This window comes from Mus musculus, chromosome 15 (genome assembly GCF_000001635.26).
Source record: "Mus musculus strain C57BL/6J chromosome 15, GRCm38.p6 C57BL/6J".
NCBI lineage: Eukaryota > Metazoa > Chordata > Mammalia > Rodentia > Muridae > Mus > Mus musculus.
This window is the reverse complement of record NC_000081.6, coordinates 34349007-34371254: the sequence shown is the minus strand read 5'-3', so window position 1 is coordinate 34371254 and position 22248 is coordinate 34349007. Positions and strand designations below refer to the sequence as shown.

General features: G+C 41.2%; 2 protein-coding genes across 3 annotated transcripts in view; one reads left to right on the top strand and one right to left on the bottom strand.

Annotated features, from left to right (window-relative positions):
• The window catches only part of Matn2 (matrilin 2), a 129562-nt gene that overhangs the window by 64988 nt on the left and 42326 nt on the right, over nt 1–22248 (bottom strand). For both annotated transcript variants that reach the window (NM_001358780.1, NM_016762.2), the window contains exon 4: nt 15570–15692. In NM_001358780.1, the coding sequence (NP_001345709.1) occupies nt 15570–15692 (123 nt within the window). The remainder of the gene's footprint in view (nt 1–15569; nt 15693–22248) is intronic.
• Nucleotides 13383–22204, top strand: 9430069I07Rik (RIKEN cDNA 9430069I07 gene). The gene is made up of 4 exons (NM_001256161.1): nt 13383–13481; nt 14822–14905; nt 15623–15713; nt 21907–22204. Exons 2-4 carry the CDS (start codon nt 14834–14836, stop codon nt 22077–22079), a joined length of 336 nt encoding a protein of 111 aa, NP_001243090.1. The 5' UTR covers nt 13383–13481; nt 14822–14833; the 3' UTR covers nt 22080–22204.

Here is a 22248-nt window from a genome sequence, read left to right as displayed (position 1 = left end):
GTTTGTTTTGCTAAATTGATCTGATACAGCAAAATTGGCATTTTGAAGCTTATAACAAATGGTCTGGCCAAATTCAGGCTATGTCTTGCCAGGGGCAACTATTAGCACACAGTCAGCTAAATGCGCCTGTCTTCTGTCCTGGAGAATTTTACTAGAGTGGTGGACTGCAAAGACAGGTGAAATCAATTAGTAAGGATGCCCTAGCTCCGAGCCTCAAGGGTGTGCTGCAATCCATCCATGGGGTCTCCCCAGAGGGCACATGAACCCTGTATTTAAGCATTTCCCTTCATTCATATCCTGATCTTAGCGCTGGATCTCAGCCCACAGAATTTGGGATGTGCATCTTGTTAACCTTGGGGGAGGGAAGCACGAGGCAGAGGCTGTGGCTGCTTGGCTACACCCAGGGCTTAATCAAAGAGCTTATATAGATGCTTCAGAACTTTAGACAAGCCACAGCACATGCTATTGGCACCAACGACAGCTTAATTTCTTCTTTGGAGTCAAAGCAAATGAACACCTTCCCTAAGGCACTCTATTTTTTTTAATAGTTCCCTTCTAGTATTTAATCCAAGATGAACAAATGAGAAATTGTTTATCACAATGGAGAGGAGAGGGAGAAGTTGTTACCACAGCTGGGGTTTCACTTCATTGGTAAGACTGGGGTTTCTTACTGCCTCAATCCAAAGCTCACCCCTGGGTTACAAAGGCAAGTCAAATCCAAGCCCACGTTTTGTGGACCATCCCTCCTTTCACATCGTGCCTGAAAGCACTAATTTCATTTTGACAGCTGCAATTTGGATTTTAAGACTCAACAGTAAATGTGAGTCATCAGCCTTGTGCTTCTCTCCCGAAAGAAACATAATGAACCCAAAGTTCCAGAGAAAACCAAGCTGCCCTCTCTGGCAGGCTCCAGCTGGGCCTGTTCCTTTCTTCCCAGAGCCTTGGAATCATCTCTCCTATTCACTCATGAGATTGTAGCTTTCCTTGGGGAAAGGAAAGTGAGGCTATGGGAGGTATCCCACACAAAATACTAAAACCCAAGTGATGGGCTTTAGACATAGCTCAAAGGTAAGAACAGCCCAGTGCCTTTTCAATGGACCCCCATGGAGGCTCCCAACAGGCTGTAATTCCAGGTCCAGGAGATCCAGTGTTCCCTTCTGGCCTCGACAGGTCACACACACACACACACACACACACACACACACACACACACTGACACACAGACATACGTATAGGCAACATCCATATATACTTAAAAAAATACCCTGACTGAATGAAGCAATATATGAAATAATACTTCATTGTGGGAGAGCAATGCTTTTTTAGTTTTTAAAGTTATCCCATCCCGCACGCACGCTCTCGTGCCCTTGCGTGTAGACTCAGCGAGCTTCCGAGTGAGAGTTAAAGGTCTGGGTCAAAGGGCTTTAAGATAGAACGGACATTAGAATCCACGGGTGGCTTGTGAACCCTGCAGGGAGGTCCTGGTTTATCAGGTCTAGGCAGGTGGAGACTGGAACACTTAAAAGTAGCACAAGGTTTAGGCTCACCTCCCCATGTGTGGAATTCTTTCTAAACTATTATTGCTTCATGTTTAGTCAGTTCAGTTCTCCCACGGGGCCTTTCTCTCTCCAGATTCCTTCTGTTTTTAACTCTGTGCCCTGACACAGGCAGAGAGTGAGCAAATGATACACACCACGATCTCTAAACTCTAGGCTCAGCAGCCAGGAGTAGCAAGAAGCTGGGTGACTGGATTTACTTCTCAGCAAGTCCTCTCTCTACACAGCTGCTCTTAGTGGCAGCTGGGTTAGCTGACTTGTGCAGTTGATGCCCTGTTCGCTCACCCTCCCTGCCTCCCTCCCCCACCTCTGTCTCTCTCTTTCTGTCTGTCTCTGTCTCTGTGTGTCTCTTTTCTCTCTGCCTCTCTGTCTCTCCCCAGACCCCTCTCCTGACCACTAAACAAGCCTGTTCTGCTTAGGCTTTCCCTTCAGTGATAATCTTCCTTCTCTAGGCACTTGTGTGGCTTAGCTCCTGGACTCTGTAGTTTGCTCTCGAAACCGTGTTTCTCTGTGAAGAATTATGTCAGTCTTGTTACTACTACCCGCCCACTCACCCCACTTTATGTCAAAAAGTCATCCTTGGGACAAATCATTGCTGTGGTCTCGATAACTCTGCAGGCATAAAGAATGCACACTGAATTGAAATTGATCAGAATTATAAACTGATTATAGCCTTCATATCTTGCACTGTGTGTGCAGCATAGGGGAAGCTAAAATGTGAGTTTCTTAAGTCTCACATATACAAGAGAAATGCCCAGGAAGAGTGCTCACCCACAGAAAGGATCCCATAGGGAGTGTATAAATGAATGGCATCTTTGAATCATTAGTTGCCTTCTAGTACAGCATAAACACTAATGTCAGATCCAACGGTGACTTTAAAATACAAGACTAATTGCAACTTTGCCCTTGACACGCATGTCCAAAGACCCAGCTGGAGTTTCCAACTGCTTTCACATGTGTCCTGGTCCAGTTCCAAGACTCTTTCTATAATCTCTTTTGCTTGTAGCACTTGGAGCACTGCTTACCTTCAGAGCTCTCATTCTGATTTACGGATTCTGGTTTTATTGACTTGTAAATGACAGAAACAAACTGCATTAAATGGAAAGTCAAGCAACCATGGCAGTGCAGCCTGCTGCTGGGGAGGCTGAGGCTGAAGAACTGAGTATGAGACCAGGTCGGACTACATAGGAAAAAACGCATTTCAGTAAAAAATAAATTGGGGCTGGTGAGATGGCTCAACGGGTAAAAGCAATGACTGCTCTTCTGAAGGTCCTGAGTTCAAATCCCAGCAACCACATGGTGGCTCACAACCATCCGTAATGAGACCTGATGCCCTCTTCTGGCGCATCTGAAGATAGCTACAGTGTACTTATATATAATAATAAATAAATCTTTTAAAAATGTATAAATTGATAAACTGGGGATATCTACACATTATCAACAAAGTCAAGGTACCAAATGTGACCATCCTTGTTCATCCTATAACTCCTCCCCCTGCCCCTCTTCTTGGTCGCAGGGTAACCACTGATCTGCCCTCTGTCAGCATGACACAGCAAGTTGCTGGGGGTTGGTCTGGTGTTGCTATGCATTCAAATGCTAAACACTGGCCCCAAGATCTAGTTGCACCCTCTCCTCATGAACAGCTCCTCACTCACCAAGTGATGCAATGTAAACTTTGCCCCCCAATTTACAGCTATTGGGTAAATAGAATTGGCTGGGGAGATTAGAAGTAGGTGGAGTTCCATTTACCTGGCTGAGGGTTGCAGGTAGGAGACAAGAGGAGGGAAGGAGAGCACAGAAGGTCTTCATTAGGTGTGATGGAGCGGGGAGCACAGAGCTGAGTGAAATGCCCTCACTCTCTGCTCTCTCCTCTGCAACCGACTGCTGGAGCAGAAATAGCCCAGAAGAAACACAAACAGCAAGTATTTGGGGAGCAGAGTCAGGAAGTAGCCAGTTTATCCATTAGAAACTTAGATTAGGGGGTAACCCCCAGTAATTGAGCAAAAGCTACATCAGTCAATCAATCAATCAATCAATCAATCATAGTCTGAGTCTCCTTCATGTGAAGCTAGATGGGATAGGATAGGAATACTTTGTTTAATTTACAGCAAGTATCCTATTTTAGCATCTAGTTCCTTTCATGCAGAAGGTTTATACTGAGGCACGCTGGCTGCTGCCTGTGGAGTTCATTCCTTATTGCTGTGTAGTATTGCAGTGTGTGCTTGAGTGCAGGGCGTTATCCATTCACCAGATGAGGAGCATGTATGGCTGCCAGAGTAGGATTATTGCAATAAAAGTGCATGGGAACATTTGTGCTCAGATCTTTAGACACAACTCACTTCTTTGGGTAAGTATCCAAGTGAATGGTAGGTAAACATATTAGGTACACATCCAAGCTTATAAAAAATGCTAAAATAATTTCTAAAATGGTAAAACATTTCACATTCTTATAAGCAGTGTGTGGTGGTTTGAATCAGAATGACAGATTCAGCTCCCATACCCATGCTGGGTGGTGTACAACTGTCTGTAACTCCAGTTTTAGGGGATCCAGGACCCTTTTCTGGTATACAAGAGTATGCATACACAAATGGTACACATGCACATGTGCACACGCAAACATACAGAAAAAGAAAAGGAAAATCTTTTAAAAATATATCTAGTCCAGTTAGTATGTAGTGGTACCCAGTGTGGTTTGAGTTCGCATTTTCCTACTGGCTAGTTATGAGCATTTTTTCATGAGCTTCTTTGTTATCTATATGCCATTTTTGGACTGATTTTCAGTCCTGGGATTGAACCCACAGTCTTACACACACTGTACAAGCATTCTGCAAACACTGAACTACACCTCAGCTCTATGCTGTCTTTGGTTTAGTGTCTATTCAATTTTCTTTTTCTATTTTTAAAGGGTTGTTTTGTCTTCTTTATATATTTTGAAATCCTTTGTTGGTTATGTTTTGCAAATGTTTTATCATAGTTTAGTTTGTCTTTTCTTTTTAGTGGTAATATAATTCAGAGATCAATGAATTTTGATAAAATTTACTGATTTTTTTTCTTTTAAGTCTTAAGAATTTTTTGCCAAATATGGCAATATTTTCCTATAGATTTGCTACATCCACTCCAGTAGTGACACGCATGACAGGCCAAAAGTCTGGATGGAGCCCTGAGGCGAAGAGTTTCACGGAAACTTAGTCTCTTGGAACTGTGGCATTCCACAGCATGTATGCTCCAATTTTATCCTTGTGAATGGATCTGTGTGCTTCCTTCCAGTATTGTTTTGTTATAGGTGCCTCTAAGCAATGTCTTGCCAAATACCCAAGCAAAACCGAACTTTGCTTCCTGGCTTTCACCAATGCCCTAGGTAGTCCTTGAGCCAACCCTGGGCTTGGAATTCAGTAAGAATGTTGCCTATTCAGTGACATTCAGAATTGCCTCTAGTATTGTAAGAGAGATTGTGAAAGAAATCAGGCATTACTATCTACTACATAGAGTTAGAAATCTCAGAGCAAGTTTAGCAAAGTAAGTTTAGAGTCCTTATTATAGTTATGTACGGCAGACTACATTACTTATTAGTAGAAAGTCCCCCCCACACACACACACTATCACTTAGAATAAAAGCCAAGTCGCTCCTATATACAGGAATTTACAATGGTTTAGGAAGTAGATTGGGCTGTGGTTTTAGAGTATTGCATTATTCATGAGAAGGTTAGCTAGAGCGGAACTCCTTAATTAGGACCATGACTTGGGCATGAAAGCCCTTGCCCTGGGAGTGTAAAGACCTCACATCTGGATTCTAAGACTATAGCTGACCTTAGATAGATCTGACTTTGTCTCAGTTGTTTTACTGCCCAGTTCCTGCCAGGCTTTGTGTTTGTTTTCCTCTGTTTTGTGTAAGAGTCATTAAGCATTCAGTAACCTCATTTGTACCTTGCTGATGTGTCACCTAACTTCCCTATATTCTTCTGTATAAAAAGTTTGATGCTCAATTTGACAAATTACATTCAGATACAGCACACTCCCTTGTGTCCTGTCTGTTTGTCACCCCATTTTCTCCGACTTTATGCCCATCTGTCTGAGGCCCTGATTCCCATGGATTGAGGGGGGCCGACTGAGCCCGGTCTGTGGCATAGATTCATCTGGGATATTTAGTAGCATTTATTCTTATGTCTTGAAACGCACTTTGAATTGTTATCTACATAATTTGTGATAATGGCAAGATATTATACACATATCCATATATATTGTCTTGATTATATTCTGCTCTGTAAATAGCTTAAAGGCAAGTAGCTTCAAACCTACAATTCCATTTATCTTTTTCAAAGTTTTAATCAAATACACTTTATTCTCAGATCACATATTTTAAATTTGCCTACTTGCTAAACATTTTACTTACACTCAAATTCCATACTTTGTCATTTTCTGCCATCCACAGACACTGGAACAGGACAAATACCAAGTCCCCAACATATGTGCTCCCAGCTGAGGCAGTTGCTGCTCTCCTCTGCCTTCTACTTTCAGCATGTAAACGCACAACTTGTTTTCAGCCTACCTAGTGCCACATTTTTGTGTATTTTCTTGGTGACTTTGCTGTTTAAATGGTTCTCCAAGGTAGTATTGAAGCACTCTCTAGTGGTCCTTAGTGCAAGAAGGCTATACAGTGTACATGGAGAAAATAAATGTTAGATAACTCTCATCAGGCATGGTTAATTACATGACTAGCTATAAATCTAGTGTCAGATATGTCTATGTCTATGTCTATGTCTATGTCTATGTCTATGTCTATGTCTATGTCTTTGTCTTTGTCTTTGTCTTTGTCTTTGTCTTTGTCTTTGTCTTTGTCTTTGTCTTTGTCTTTGTCTTTGTCTTTGTCTTTGTCTTTGTCTATGTCTATGTCTATCTCTATGTCTATGTCTATGTCTATCTCTATCTAGAGATACATACATACATACATACATACATACATACAATAAGGGTTATTTAAATAGCAACATGGGAAAAATGAGGTTACAAATTTACTGATGAATGTTGGTCCGGAGATCACAGTATGGTGACCCTACCTTTCTCCTAGACAAAGATTCAATATTTGCTAATGCAGTGTCATGGGGACTTCATAGAACTAACACTGCCAGAAAAACTGAGAAGGGACTGTTTCAACTCTTAGGTTACACATTTTTGTTAATACTTTGAAATCACATGATTTCTAAAAGAACTTAAGGAGGGTTCTGATGGGAATCACTTTGAATTTATAGATAATCTTGGAGCGAATTAACAATTTAGCCATACTGAATGTTCTAACCCATGATAAATATATTCTTCCATATTCTTTAATTTATCTCAGAAAACTTTTATAGTTTTTAGTGAAAAATAACACTGTCAGGGTAGTTGTGGCATACACCTTTATCCTAGCACTCTGGAGGCAGAGGCAGAGGGATCTCTCTGAGTTCAAGGCCAGCCGTAGTCTACAGAGCTAGTTCCAGGACAGTAAGGTCTACACAAACCAACCCTGTCTCTAAGAACAAACAAATGAGAATGTTTATTTTAAATACTTGTCCAGAACTTATATTTTATTCTATTTTACATAGTATTTTAAGATACCAATTTTAGGTGCCAGTGTACAGAAATACAATAAAGTAATTCAGTAGACTTTTTCATCTTGTGATCTTACTCAACTCCTTAATTAGTTTAGTAGCTTTAAGAAGGAAAACTCAATTAGTGTTTCTATATAGGGAATCACAGAACCTGACAAAGGTGGCACTGTTGTTTCCTTTCTAATCCTTGTGGCTTCTAAATTCTTTTTCTTTCTTTATTATACCAATTAGGTCCTCAATGCCATGTTGATAGAAGTGGGTGTCTTCTTTATATTCCTCTATTCCTCCTCTTAGAGGAGAATGTAGTTTCTTATCCAGGAGTGTAATGTCAATGCTGATTTTTCTCAGAGCTGCTGTTTATTGGATCAAGCCATTTTCCCTTTATTCTTACTTGCTGATAGTTTTTTTTTTTTTTAAGGAATGAATTTTTATAGATTAATGCTTTCTCTGCATCTACCAAGTTCATTTATTTTTCTTTACTAGTGTACCAATACAATGAATTACATTAATTACATATGAATGTTAAACCTAATTACATATGAATGTTAAACCAACCTTGCATTAATGGGATAAACCATGATTTCTCTTCATATTTTTCTGTTTTTATATATAGTATGGTTGGGTTCTACTTGCTAAAATGTTGTTGAGAATTTTTGCATCCTGGGCTGGGAGAGATGGCTCAGTGGATATCTGTTTGCTGCAGAAGACTGAGACCTCAGTTCAGATGCCCAGAATCCAGATACAAAGCCAAGCATTGGAGAAGTACCTGAAATTCCAGGGCTGGAGGTAGAGATCTGTAATCCTGGAGACTCACTGGACAGCCAGTCTAACTAATGCACTAAACAAAGCAGTAAGGGAAAAAGGTCAAGCAACATATAAAGGCAGACCTATCAGAATTACACCAGACTTCTCTCTATAGACTAAGAAAGCTAGAAGATCCTGGGCAGATGTCATACGGACCCTACGAGAACACAAATGCCAGCCCATGCTATTATATCCAGAAAAACTCTCAGTTACCATAGGCAGAGAAAACAAGATATCCCTTGACAAAACCAAATTTACACAATATCTTTCCACAAATCCAGCCCTTAAAAGGATAATAGATGGAAAACACCAACACAAGGAGGGAAACTACACCCTGGAAAAAAGCAAAAAGCAATCTTTCAACAAACTCAAAAGAAGATAGCTACACAAACAAAATTCCACCTCTAACAACAAAAATAACAGGAAGTAACGATCACTTTTCCTTAACATCTTTTAACATCAATGGACTCAACTCCCCAATAAAATGACTTAGACTAACAGACTGGATATGTAAACAGGACCCAGCATTTTGCTGCATACAGGAAATGCACCTCAGTGGCAAAGACAGACACTACCTCAGAGTAAAAGGTTGGAAAACAATTTTCCAAGGAAATGTTCTCAAGAAACAAGCTGGAGTAGCCATTCTACTATCGAATAAAATCAACTTTCAACCAAAAGTTATCAAAAAAGATAAGGAAGGGCACTTCATACTCATCAAAGGTAAAATTTACCAAGATGAACTCTCAATTCTGAACATCTATGCTCCAAATGCAAGGGCACCCACATTCAGAAAAGAAACTTTACTAAAGCTCAAAGCACACATCATACATAGGACAATAATAGTGGGAGACTTCAACACCCCACTCACAGCAATGAACAGATCATGAAAACAGAAACTAAACAGAGACACAGTGAAACTAACAGAAGTTACGAACCAAATGGATTGAACAGGTATTTATAGAACATTTCATCATAAAGCAAAAGAATATACCTCTTTTTCAGCACCACATGGTACCTTCTCCAAATGGACCATATAATTGGTCACAAAGCAGGTCTCAACAGATAAAAGAAGATTGAAATCATCCCATACACCCTATTAGATCACCACAGACTAAGACTGGTGTTAAATACCAACAAAAACAACAGAAAGCACACATAAACATGGAAGCTGAACAATGCTTTACTCAATAACAACTTCATCAAGAAAGAAATAAGGAAAGAAATTAAAGGCTTTTTAAAATTTAATGAAAATGAAGACACATCACATCAAAACTTATGAAACACAAAGAAAGCAGTGGTAGGAGGAAAACTCGTAGCTCTAAGTGCCTCCAAAAATAACTGAAGAGAGCTTACAATAGCAGCTTGACAGCACACCTAAAAGCTCTAGAACAAGAAGAAGCAAATACACCCAAGAGGAGTAGACAGCAAAAAATCAAACCAAATAGAAACAAAAAGAACTATAGAAAGAGTCAACAAAAGCAGGAGCTGGTTCTTAGAGAAAATCAACAAGATAGATAAACCCTTAGCCAAATTTACCAGAGGGCCCAAAGACAGTATCCAAAATAACAAAATCAAAAATGAAAAGGGAGACATACCAACGAAGTATATCTTAAAATAACTGTTCTGTTTGTTGACTATCAACAGTTGAAAATATTAAAGTCACACACACACAAACAAAAAAAAAAAACCCAAAAACCAACCAACCAAACAAACAAAAAAACCCAGCAGAGCAGTGGTGGAGCATGCCTTTAATCCCAGCACTTGGGAGACAAAGGCAGGGGATTTCTGAGTTTGAGGCCAGCCTCCAGGACAGCTAGGGCTACACAGAGAAACCCTGTTTCGAAAAACCAAAAATTAAAATCATGTTCTATAAACATCATGGAAATATTATGGATAATTTTTCTCCCTGTGCTTGAAATTAGCATTTTCTTTTTTTCTTTCTTTCTTTCTTTTTTTTTTTTTTTTCCAAGACAGTGTTTCTCTGTATAGCCCTAACTGTCCTGGAACTCACTCTGTAGATCAGGCTGGCCTCAAACTCAGAAATCCACCTGCCTCTGCCTCCCGATTGCTGGGATTAAAAGCATGCACCACCAACGCCTGGCTGTTAATGATTCATTTTTAATATTTTATGCTCTTGTACTATGCTTAACTCCCCAAGAATACTTTGCATGTTTTGAAACAATTTGTATTCAACATTAGATATAGAATCCTCAGTTTGGATAGTATTTCATTCATTTATGGTATTTTTAGGGTATGAAGGATATGAGTATAAAAGTTGAACAAATTTTTATGTATTATTTGATTATCAAAATACTCAATATTATTAATATGTTTGATGTATAAAATGCATTTAAAAAATTAAGAAAAAAGAATTAAAGACTTGCTTTGGCTGATGACGAGGGATAAAAAAAGATAAGTTGGAGGTTGGGGGTAGTGGGTGTATGGAGAGATGTCTCAGGAGTTAAGAACACTGTTTGCTCTTTTAGAAAATCCAGATTAGATTCCCAGCACCCACATAGTAGCTCACAACTATCTGTAACTCCAGTTCCAGGGAATCCAATGTTCTCTTCTGGCTTCCATGGGCACTGACAGATGTGGTATGTGTGTGTGTGTGTGTGTGTGTGTGTGTGTGTGTGTGTATGTATGTATGTATATATATATATATATATATATATATATATATATATACATATATATATACACACATACATGTAAAATTATAAAATAATTTAAAATTAAAAAAATTAAGTTGGGTATGATGATACATACCTGTAATCCCAGCCCTTGGGAAGCAGAGAGTGGGGAGATTGACCCATGTTTGAGGCCAGCCTGGGCTACAGAGTGAGTTCCAGGGTAGCCAGGGAATACTACATAGAAAGACCTTGTTTCCAAAAACCTGAGATGGGGGTGAGGAAGAAAGAGGTCTTACTAGTGGAAAAGTAATTCAAACAGAGATGGAGAGCAGATGTGGGTGTGTAGGAACACATGAGGCTTTTCCATACATATCTTTTTAAGTGTTCACCACTCTAGCACTATTCTAACACATCTATAAATTGCAGACAAATTTTAATCCAGCTCTGATCACATCCAGAGACATTCTAGGTCTATATGATCCATACAGAATACAGATACACCACATACTTTTGATCCTTCTACCTGGAATACAGACATGTCCTTAGTGTAGACCTTTAATCCCAAACAATGTAGGTGAGGTTAATTAGTAAGAGGAAACATCCTTGTTTGAAAGTGACATCTAATTGAAGGGCAGACAATATGATGAATCAGAGAAAGATTTGACAGAATAAGTCAGAGATAGGAAATGCCCAGCTCTCATGAGAACAGGCAGAAAAGGGAGGCTACTCAAGAGCAGTACAGAGAGTCAGTCAGCTGAGAGTCAGTGCAGTGAGTGCAGTGTAGTGGAGTTGGGAAAGATAAAGCCAGAGAATAAAAAGAAGCCAAAAGATTAGAACAGATTGCCAGAGTTAGTTTGAGTCCAAGCAGAGCAATTCAGCGAGAAGCAAAGAGAAGTCAGATTGAGTCAGTCAGCTTACAGAGATGTTTGAGCTACAACAGCTGAGTAGAACTACCAGCCAGAGTTCAGAAAGCAGTAGAAAGGGTGAGCTTACTCAGCAGTAAGCCTTCAAGACAACAATTACTTCAGGCAAATAAAAGTACTTTTACAGTCAATGTCTCATATGATAATGCTGGGTAGGGAAAGCCCTTTGAAAGGCATAAAGAATCAGCAATATAGACCATTCCATGAGTGGAACTCAGAAAGTGAGCTCTAATGCATTTGATCTAGTTTTGAATGGGAGGGGACTTTGCAATAATTGGTGTTCACTAAGCTGATGTTACTTAGACGCTCAAAATGCCCCAAACCAGGTCACCTAAAATGAGGTTATATATCCTCTGAAAAAGAGACATTAGTGGCCCAGGGTGGATCAGGTATGAATAGTTTTCCATACCTGAAAGGTTATTCATGTATCTAGAGTAAGGCTTCAGAGGGTACAAATAGGATCAAAAGTAGAAATGCCAGAATAAGATTTCAGCTCACATGATAACACAGGGTGTCTAGGATCCAGGTGCTTTGCAGTACATAATTGGCTTCTCTAGATCCATTTCTCACCTGGACACCACAGGAGATAGAAAGTTCTCCATTTGCATGGGAAAGGGAGCTAGTACTTTGAGATGGATGTCCATGACACTCTGCGAATCTATGAATCACCTATGACTGTCCCCTCTCTCCACAAAAGCAGAGTATACATAGAAAGCAGCAAGGAAAGTATACTTTAATCTGTAATGTGTGTCTGTGTGGCAAGGCAGTGGCTCAGGGACCTTCCCACATTTTGTGTACAGCCAACGGCATGGAGGATTAACAGTCAGTGGGATGTTAATCAAATGGTGCGTAGCTGTGTCTCATTTCACCCAGGAGTCTTGTACTAGTGTCAGCAGGGAGGCAGCATGTAGACAGAGGTCTGGCTGGTTCAGCTTAGCCTTCACACAGCCATTGTCACCAAGGGCTCAGCACATGGATTGTCGTAGTTCAAACAGCGGTGTAAGTTCCCAGTGTTGTGATCATTGTTCCCATTTAGTGAGTGAGGAAACTGAGGGTCAAAGAGTTTAAGTAAGCAGGTCTGGCTGAGGCAGCCACAACCTGAAGATGATAATGTCAGGGTCCAAATTGAAACCTATGGACGACAATGGCCCTGTTAGTCTCACAAACCCCATTTCAGAAATTCAGTTGAGACAGTATGATTTGCTTCTGAGAAGGAAGTGTGCACCTTTACCTCTGGTGCTGAAGGTTCTGGTAATGGCTCAGGATAACTAGGCCTGGGCAGAAGACAAGGCTCAGCAGCCACATTTTTCCAAGTGTGTCTCCCCTAACTTCCCCTAACTTAGTGTTGGCTAGACACTTCCCCAAACCCTTACTGCCCAAGGTTATAGGACCTCAAAGGGCAGAAACAATCGGGCAGAAGCTCTCTGAAACTAAACCTGAAACCCCCAAACTCAAGAGGACAGAGGCTTCTAGTTTCACTCACTTAGTGAAACTAAGTGTCAAAAAAAGGAGGAGGGCTGGAGAGATAATTTAGAGACTAAGAACATGTATTGCTCTTGTCAAAGACCTGAGTTCAATTCACAGCACCCATATAAGGTGGCTCGCAACCACTCTAGATCACAGTGAAAATAATACCTTTGGCTTCTATGACACCTGTAATTATAAATAACAGTATGTTTTGGGGAGGTGAAGGAATGGGAGGAGGAGGAGTAAGAGGAGGAGGAGGAGTAAGAAGGGGAGGAGGAGCAAGAGGAGGAGGAGGAGTAAGAGGGGGAGGAGTAAGAGGAGGAGGAAGAGTAAGAGGAGGAGTAGTAAGAGGAAGAGAGAAGTAGGAAGAGGAAGCTGGAATGATGGCTCAGCATTAAGAGCACGGTTGTTCTTGCAGAGGACCCAAGTTTGGGTCTTAGAACCAACGTGGCAGCACATAACCATCTATAAATTCAGTTCCAGAAGATCTGACATCCTTTCTGGCCTCCACAGGTATGTGGTACATGCTGTGAACAGACGTTCATTCAGGTAAAACATGCATACACATAAAGTAAAATCAACATCTTTTTGTGAAAAAGGACAAACAAAGGGAGACACTGGATTGTAGAGTTGGAGTCTCCGAGGACTCTGGGAGTTGCTCTCTGATCCATTTGTCACTCTTGAATTTAAGAGCCTTTACTCTAGGCTTCTGTCCTTCCTTTAGTGGACTTCCCTATCCTGCACCTAGTTGCCTGTTCAAAGCCCAGGTAGCCTCTGCTTTGAGCTCTTTGATGCCACAGTGCTAGGCAGAGCTCTGCTTGGGTCCTTCCTTTTTTCCCTAAGCCTAGGCACTTCCCTCAGGATGAGAGGAGTCTGGGAATACCAGGCCTATGCTGGGCTGGGCAGGACTGACAAAGACTGCTTGTGAAATTGAAGGAAGAAAAGCTCTTTAGTTTAATTAGTTAATTAATTTATTTATTTATTGGTGTCAGAATTCATCTGGCATGGCTAAGCCAGCCCATAGAAAATAGGCACTGGCAGCTTCCCAGGCCCCAGCCAATCACCGGGCATGAGACACAGAGAATATTTTATGCTCCTCAAAGAGGAGAAAGCAGAAAAGGGGTGGGCATGATGGCTGAACACACCTGAAGAGGACAAGGTGAACAAGAGATGTGTGAGACTATTCTAGATGACCCTTCCAGACTCCCTGGCTTGTCAGCGAATTCTGTTAAACCTGTGAATATTTGCTGTGACTGACTTCTGCTGGGGAACCTGAGGGAGTGTCAAAGGTTCCAGGAGTCCTGGGGTCACAGAGGAGCCCCAGAACAGAGAATCAAGTTGACAGTGGGACAGGGAGGTCCTTCCATTAACTGCTCAGTGCTGAAAACAAGAAGTGAGACGAGAAGTGGAAACTGTGGTTTGGCTTTCTAAATGCAGTGCTAATTACAGACATTTGTGCAAACTGCTTTCCATTAGCGTTTAATTGCTCTCCGTGTGGTATTGTAACAATTTTGCATTGCATGAACTACACGTCAGACTTAGCTGAGTTCTCTTCGCTTCCTTGCAGCCAGTCTTCCCAGGCCTTGTGTGCTCAGTTGGGTTGTATGTGGTTAAAATAGTGGTTATAGTTACAACTTACAGAGAAGGAGAAGGAGGAGGACAAGGAGGAGGAAGAAGAGGATGGGCATACACTTACTATATGGTTAATTCCCGAAAGGCCAGGGTACCTCCTGCTGGCTTAAATATCAGTGTGTTGTCTAGTTTTGGGAACTGGGCCAGAGAAGAACACCATAAGTTCTAATAATTCTAATGCTTTATATCTGTTTGTCCTTTTTGTTTTCTTTTTAAATTAGGAGAACCATAAAATGTCTATCACTAAAGCAGCCGGATCCCTGCGTATCTCTAGGATGGGGCGTGCACAATGCTTGACTACTGAGGTCAATATCTCATCCTTAGTCCATGCTTTGGGAAGAAGATAAAAGAGAGAAATGGCTCCATAGGGCCCAGCTAATAAAGTCAGGGTGGGAAAGCTTCCACCAAGAGGCAGTAGATGTGAGAGGGACTGCTTCTCAAAGACAGCATCTCCACCAACCTTTCACACATTGCCTAGTGACCTACTATGAGCCAGGCTTAGGCACTGTGGTGGGTGAGGGGGTAATACCGGGAAATACAAAAGCTGTTTCCAGCTCTGAGGAGGTGGCAGGTAGGTTGGGAGAGGGACTATGGGTGAATAAGACACACCTAGCTAAAAAAATTTTGCACAGTTGTCAAGTTGGTTTAACTTACTGCTATTTTGCAGATATCTTCTTGTCATGTGAAAAGATAATGTTTGATAATGTTTGAAATGGTGCAGAAAGATAAACTCTCATATATATATATATATATATATTCTGCTTATGAGAGAAAGCATGTAGTATACTATGTCTTATTTTCTTATTTTGTTTGACATGATGCTTTTCAGTTCTATTCATTTTCTTCAAATGACATGATTATGTTCCTTATGGCTGAATAAAATTATAACACATGGGCATGCATTAAAAAAAAAAAGACACACCTAGCTAAAGAGCAAGCAACACTGACACATCAGCAAAGTGGCCTTACTTCTGCAAGTCTTCTGATCCGTGCTGAGAATGTACCCTTGCTTGCACTTGCAGATGTACGAGCCAGGTGTGTTGAGGCAGAAGTGGGCACAGTTGTGTTCCAAGACGCTGCACATGTGGACTGCTGCAAAGGAAGACAAAGAAGGTGGGTGAGCAGTGGCACCTTCCCTTAGCCTCAGTCTGTGCAGCAAATATGCATTGCGAGCATGTGAAGAAGAGGCTTGAACCCAAAGCGATAGAATCTGACGTCCCTTTCAGCAGGGAGGTTCTCTGTCTAAAGTTGACAGTCAGATAAATAAAGGACCACGTAAGGTGAAAGAGGAATGATGTTAGGGTGAACTATATGACATTGCTTATTCTGTATGGTTTTTGGCCTACAAATCCACAAATTCCAGGTTCATCTTAACACCTTTTGACAGGCAGAGAAGATCAGAGAAGTTTCTGATTCCAGAATGTCTTTAGTAAGAAGAAGCGTTGAGTAGGCAGAAGTGGAGTTGGAAGGAGAGCTACCCGTCAAATGAAGGTGTTAGAAGCCAACAGCCTCCCATGATCATAAATTCTAAGAACTACGTACTTTCAAGTCTGCATGAAGTATACAAAAATTCGGAATAACACTGTATTCAAATGTTTTATAATGTCATGATTTTTGTATCTCAATTTTAAATATTGCTGCATTTAGTTTCTGAAAGCATCTCAGCTTCAGATACATAGGTTCTTCTTCTTCTTCTTCTTCTTCTTCTTCTTCTTCTTCTTCTTCTTCTTCTTCTTCTTCTTCTTCTTCTTCTTCTTCTTCTTCTTCTTTTTTTCGAGACAGGGTTTCTCTGTGTAGCCCTGGCTGTCCTGGAACTCACTTTGTAGACCAGGCTGGCCTCGAACTCAGAAATCTGCCTGCCTCTGCCTCCCAAGTGCTGGGATTAAAGGCATGTGCCACCACCGCCCGGCCACATAGGTTCTTATTAAATCTATTTGGAGCTCTTGCAATTCTTGCTGTTTTTTAACATCTCAATTTATGACTTTAATCAATCTAGTACAAGTTGAGCATATTTAAAATTAACAGGCATCAGTGTGAACAGAACACATTATATAAGTGTTCTCATAAATAAAAGATGTCCAAGTGAGAAAATAGCTTTCTGAAGCTTATACAATAAAAGAGAAATGTAAGAGCAATCCTGTGTTTAGCCAGTAGGTAGGGAAACTCAGCTACTGATGGACTACTTTTGCATATACACGTCTCTGCATTTAAGTAAGGAATGTTGCAGCCAATGACTCTAACACAAGTTAGAGTCACTTGGGAAGAGGGAACCTTAGCTAAGAAACTGTCCCCACCAGTTTGGCCTGTGGAGTATTTTCTTACTGCTGATTGATCTGAGAGCCCATCTCTGTGGGTCATGCTACTCCTTGGCTGGTAGTCCTAGGTGGTGTAAGAAAGCAAGCTGTGCCAGGTGTGGTGGCTCACATCTTTAATCCCAGCACTCAGGAGGCAGAGGCAGGTGGATCTCTGGAAGTGTGAGGCCAGCCTATTCTACATAGTGAGTTCCAGGACAGCCAGAGCTATATAGTGAAATAACAACAAAGAAAGGAAAGAAGGAAGGAGGCAGGGAGGGAGAAAGAGGAGAGAGGGAGAGAAGGAGGAGGAGGAAAGGAAAGGAAAGGAAAGGGAAGGGAAGGGAAGGGAAGGGAAGGGAAGGGAAGGGAAGGGAAGGGAAGGGAAGGGAAGGAAAGGAAAGGAAAGGAAAGGAAAGGAAAGGAAAGGAAAGGAAAGGAAAGGAAAGGAAAGGAAAGGAAAGGAAAGGAAAGGAAAGGAGACAAGACGAGGAACAAGCCAGTAAGCATCATTGCTTCATGGCCCCTGCTTCCTTCCTGCCTCCAGGTTCCAGCCTTGACACCCCTCAGTGATGATTCTTGACCTGAGAGGTGTAGGCTGCTTTTGGTCATGGTGTTTTATCACAACAATAGAAACTCTAAGACAGCAATATATGAGATAGGGGAATGAAACTGTTTTATTTTATAACAGCACAATTTAGAACTTATTGTTCTGAGCTCATAACTCCTGTTAGGACACAGATCACATAAGGGAAGTTGCAGGTTTAACCTTACCATTTATACTACAGGCTGAAGTAGTTGACCTTTTTGTGATCCTGAGAAATTTTAATATCTTTGCGTTAAGTGAAGCTAAACATTACACTAACCTCATCAGGGCCTTGTGAGAGTTAACTGAGTTAACCTGATAAAGAGGCCGGAATGGTGATCAAGAGCTGGGGAGGGCTTAATACCTATTAACCATTTCACAGCAAAAGGAAAGTATCATGCTGTTTGATTTTTATTTATTTATTTTTATTCTATGTGTTTTGACTACATGTATATCTGTGCACCACATGCATGCCTGGTGCCTGAGAAGGCCAGACGAGGGCATCCAGTCCTCTAGAACTGGAGTTACAATGATTGAGCACAGAGTGCTGGGAAGTGAACCAAGTTCCTCTGGAAGAGCAACCAGTTTTCTAACTGCTGAGCCATCTCTCCATTATAATATCATTTATTTTACATTTGGGAATATTGTCTCTTTGTATACCCAATCATTGATATGTCTGTCTGTCTAACCATCCAGTTCAATTTTCATTCAACATTAATCACAAATTCTATCTGTACTGACACAAGCACTGTATTTTACAGGATCCAAAATGTGCTCTAATTTCAAAGATATTAAAATGAGAGGCCATATAAGCTTGATCCTCATTACTGATAGATTCCATATTTGTAGACTCTCCTGGTCACTGAGCTGTACTTGTAACCCCAGAGCCATACGGCGCTTTCCCAGTCTTCCTGAGGTACTAAGAGGTAACAGTAGTTTGTCTCCTGGTCTCGATGCCCTTGGATGTGTTGAGCAAGGCAGCATTGCTTCCTTTAATCTTCTACTTCATATGATAGCAAATTGTTGCTTTCATAGTCCAGGCAGCACTATGTTTTTGACATTTTTGCGGGTTTTGTAGGTAATTTTCCTGTTTGAAATGACCCACTAAGTAAAAAAAAAAAAAGCTATGATAAAGCCCTCTTAGGAAAATGAATATATTAAGACATGTTCCATCCTAGAATGATTTAGGGTCTTTGATGGCCATGAGCTCAAGGTTAGTGAGTCAGCAATACATATTAATTTTGTTGTCTCTGAATAGATTATATATTGACCCGCTACGAAAGTGTCAGATTACCAGAGGCTCATTGCAACTGATCTTGCCTGTGTATTTTGTATAAAGGAAATGATTCCATGTGCTTTAATTCAGTGTTTACAGTGACTTCATGGAGCAAAATGACATTGAACAATGTAAAACAATTCTATCTTGGATTTAATCTCACATGTAAACTCTAACTTAACTAACCTTTTTGATTGAATTTAATTACCTGGCTCTGGCTGAAGCCTACTGATGTCTTCATCCATTTGTCTCAACCTACTTAGACATTTACCTGTTGGTCAGCATGGGGACAGTTTCCAGTCTTTCATCTTTACACAGATGCAATGAGCATGCTCAAATGCATTTTTCCAGAAGGCATACAGTTATTCCTCCAAGATTGGCTCCAGTGTAATTAGCCACAACACCCAAGTCAAGTTGAGTTTCCATCACTTTCAACCAAAAGAACCTCAAATATTTTACAGAACAGAATAAACTGTACATCTATGGAGTCCTATGGCTGAGTGCCCCTGCGTACATCTGGGTCTCTTGCCTGCTCACCTTTGCTGTGCTGTTAAAGTGGAAGCAGCATTCTGCCTCCTTCACTGAGCTGAAGAACTGTGTGAGCCAATTAGCTCCATTCCTCAGAAAGTACCAGGTTTAAGCTCGAGCAAGGTTTTTTACTCAGAAGAAATAATAAGTCACTAGTCTAAGTCAGTATTGGGACTGGATTTTTTAAAAAAGATTTATTTATTTATTATATGTAAGTACACTGTAGCTGTCTTTAGACACTCCAGAAAAGGGCATCAGATTTCATTATGGATGGTTGTGAGCTACCATGTGGTTGCTGGGATTTGAACTCAAGACCTTTAGAAGAGCAGTCAGTGCTCTTAACCGCTGAGCCATCTCTCTAGCCCCTGGGACTGGATTTTTTTAATTTAATAAATTTATTATTAAATGTTGTGGTGTTTAGAATTACTCATATATTACTCATTCACTTTATATCCCTCTCATTGGCCCCATCCTGGTTGAAATTTTTTTTTTAAGAAAATGACTCATTTAACCTAGACTGGCCTAAGAGAAGAATGTGTGTGTGTGTGTGTGTGTGTGTGTGTGTGTGTGTGTGTGTGTGTGTGCATGCCCAATCTCAGCATTTAGAAGTTAGAGGCAGGCAGATCTGTGACTTACAAGCCAGGCCTATGTAATGAGGTCCTATCTCAAATACGTATATATTTGAGAGAGAGAGAGAGAGAGACAGAGAGAGACAGAGAGACAGAGAGAGAGAGAGAGAGACAGAGAGACAGAGAGACACAGAGACAGAGACACAGAGATAGAGAGAGAAGGGAGGTGGGGAGGAAAGGAAAGAATAAGTAGCTATTTTTTTGAAGTGGGGTCGCTTGTTTTGATTTGTAAAAGAGTTTTCCTATGTAGCCTGGACTGGCCTAAAATTTATCATCCTTCTGCCTCAGCCCCCTGCATGCTGGGACTGTAGGTATGCACCACCACACTCAAGTTTGCTTGAGAAATCTGTTTTTTTTTTAAAAATGTATGAATGATAAGATGAACATTCTGTTCTGTGTGGCTGGCTGAGGGTCTCGATGGGAACAATCGCAGAATATATAAGCCAACATCTATGTAGGTTTGCCTCCCTGTTTCACAATAGAGCCTCAAAGGGGTGAAATCAATGTAGACTTTGCCCAGACGCGAGGAGTGCCTTCAGAACACGATTTGGGCCTTAAGCTGTGCCTAAGTATAAAGGGGCTGTTAGGGTAGGAACAGCTTTGCTCTGGGCTGATAAAACAGACACGATAGAGTTAAGCAAACACAGCCCTAGCCAAGCTATGCTGAGTCACCAGATTTCAAAACACAGACTTTTATTTAACCTTAAGACTTGCAGTTTTCAACCTTGATAGTCAGTGTTTTCTGCTCCTGGGCAACAAAAATGGATGCCAGGATGTGTGGGGTTTGGTCAGCTTGCACACAGGACCTTGGTTCACAGGAGTCTGGTCTTTTGTTGGGTTTCAACATCACTTTCAAACTGTGATTCACTGCCCTAATTGGGGAGTGAAACCAGTGAAAGGACCAGGACTGGCATGTAGAAGGATAGATGGATAGATAGATAGATAGATAGACAGACAGACAGACAGACAGACAGATAGATAGATGATAAACAGATGACAGACAGACAGACAGACAGAGATCGAGATAAAACAGACTTTAAATATCATCATTCTGAGCTCGGAGCATGGTGATCACCCTCCTTACACAGCCCTGACCAGAGAACACTACTCCTCTTCCCATCTGAGCACATTGTGGTTTAGCTGTAGCTTTGGGGCCAGAACACCTGGCTACCCTTCACTCACCTAGAGCTGACTGACCCTGGGCAAGGCAGAGAAGTCTTTAAGTCTTTCATTTTTTCCTGAGTTTTAAGAATACTTATTTCTCATGTTTGTTGTGTTAATAAAATGATTTTACTTCTGCTGAGAGCCCCATGGAGCATGCACACACACTCAGGCACACATATGCACACCTTTGAGATAGGTTTCTCTTTTGTAGCTCAGGTTGGCCAGGGTCTTCCTATATAGACTAGGCTAACTTGAAACTCTAGATCCTCCTACTTCAGCCTCTTTAAAAACATTTGTCTTTTTATTTTGCCTCTGTGTATGAGTGCTCACTCATGCTCACTCTCTTTGTCTTTCTCTCTGTCTGTCTCTGTCTCTGTCTGTCTCTGTCTGTCTCTCTGTCTCTGTCTCTGTCTCTGTCTCTCTCTCTCTCTCTCTCTCTCTCTCTCTCATACACACACACACACACACACACACACACACACACACACCAACGTGTCCTTTGGAGGTCACAGTAGCATTTAGGAGTGGATCCTCCCTGACCAGCTTATCACTGCTGTGCTGTGTGTACTTCAGGCTATCTGGTGCTGGAACTTCTTGTCAGTTCTCCAGTCTTGGCTTTTCATCTCACCACTGCCTCCAGCTTTTTCTGTGAGTTATGGGGATGGATCTCAGGGTATCAGGCTTCTATGTCAATGTCTTTACCCTCTGAGACATCTCCTTGGCCCCTCAACCTCAAGTGTATAGATTACGGGAGTGTTCTGTCAGTCTTAGCCACATGGATATATTGATAACAGCAACTGTTAGTGATTAATCTTATTGTTTCACTTTAAAGGCTTTCTTGGAGCCCCCAGGCAGACCCAGGTGCTCTTTGGGATGAGGTCCTCGTCTGGAAAGCTATCCTGGGCTATGAAGGACACACCATGTCCACACCCATTCTTCTATAAGGAGAACATCTTTCCAACAGTCCTGAGGCTCATGCGTGGAGAGGAAGTACTTAGGCTCTGAATCTCGGAAGCTGGTGTTTGAACTATTTATTTTTCTCCAAGCCTCAGTTTCTACTTTTGTACTTGGGCACCACAAGAATACCTGTCTGGGAATACAGCTTTAGTATTAAATGGAACAATGCACAGAATGTACCTAACATGAGACATGACCGCCTATGGCCATCAGGGTG

Coding starts and splice junctions, on each gene's coding strand:
- 9430069I07Rik (NM_001256161.1), top strand. CDS start 14,834: ATGTCTATCACTAAAGCAGCCGGATCCCTGCGTATCTCTAGGATGGGG. Junction 14,906..15,622: donor CACAATGCTTGACTACTGAG/GTCAATATCTCA, acceptor TTGCACTTGCAG/ATGTACGAGCCAGGTGTGTT. Junction 15,714..21,906: donor TGCAAAGGAAGACAAAGAAG/GTGGGTGAGCAG, acceptor TTCACTTTAAAG/GCTTTCTTGGAGCCCCCAGG.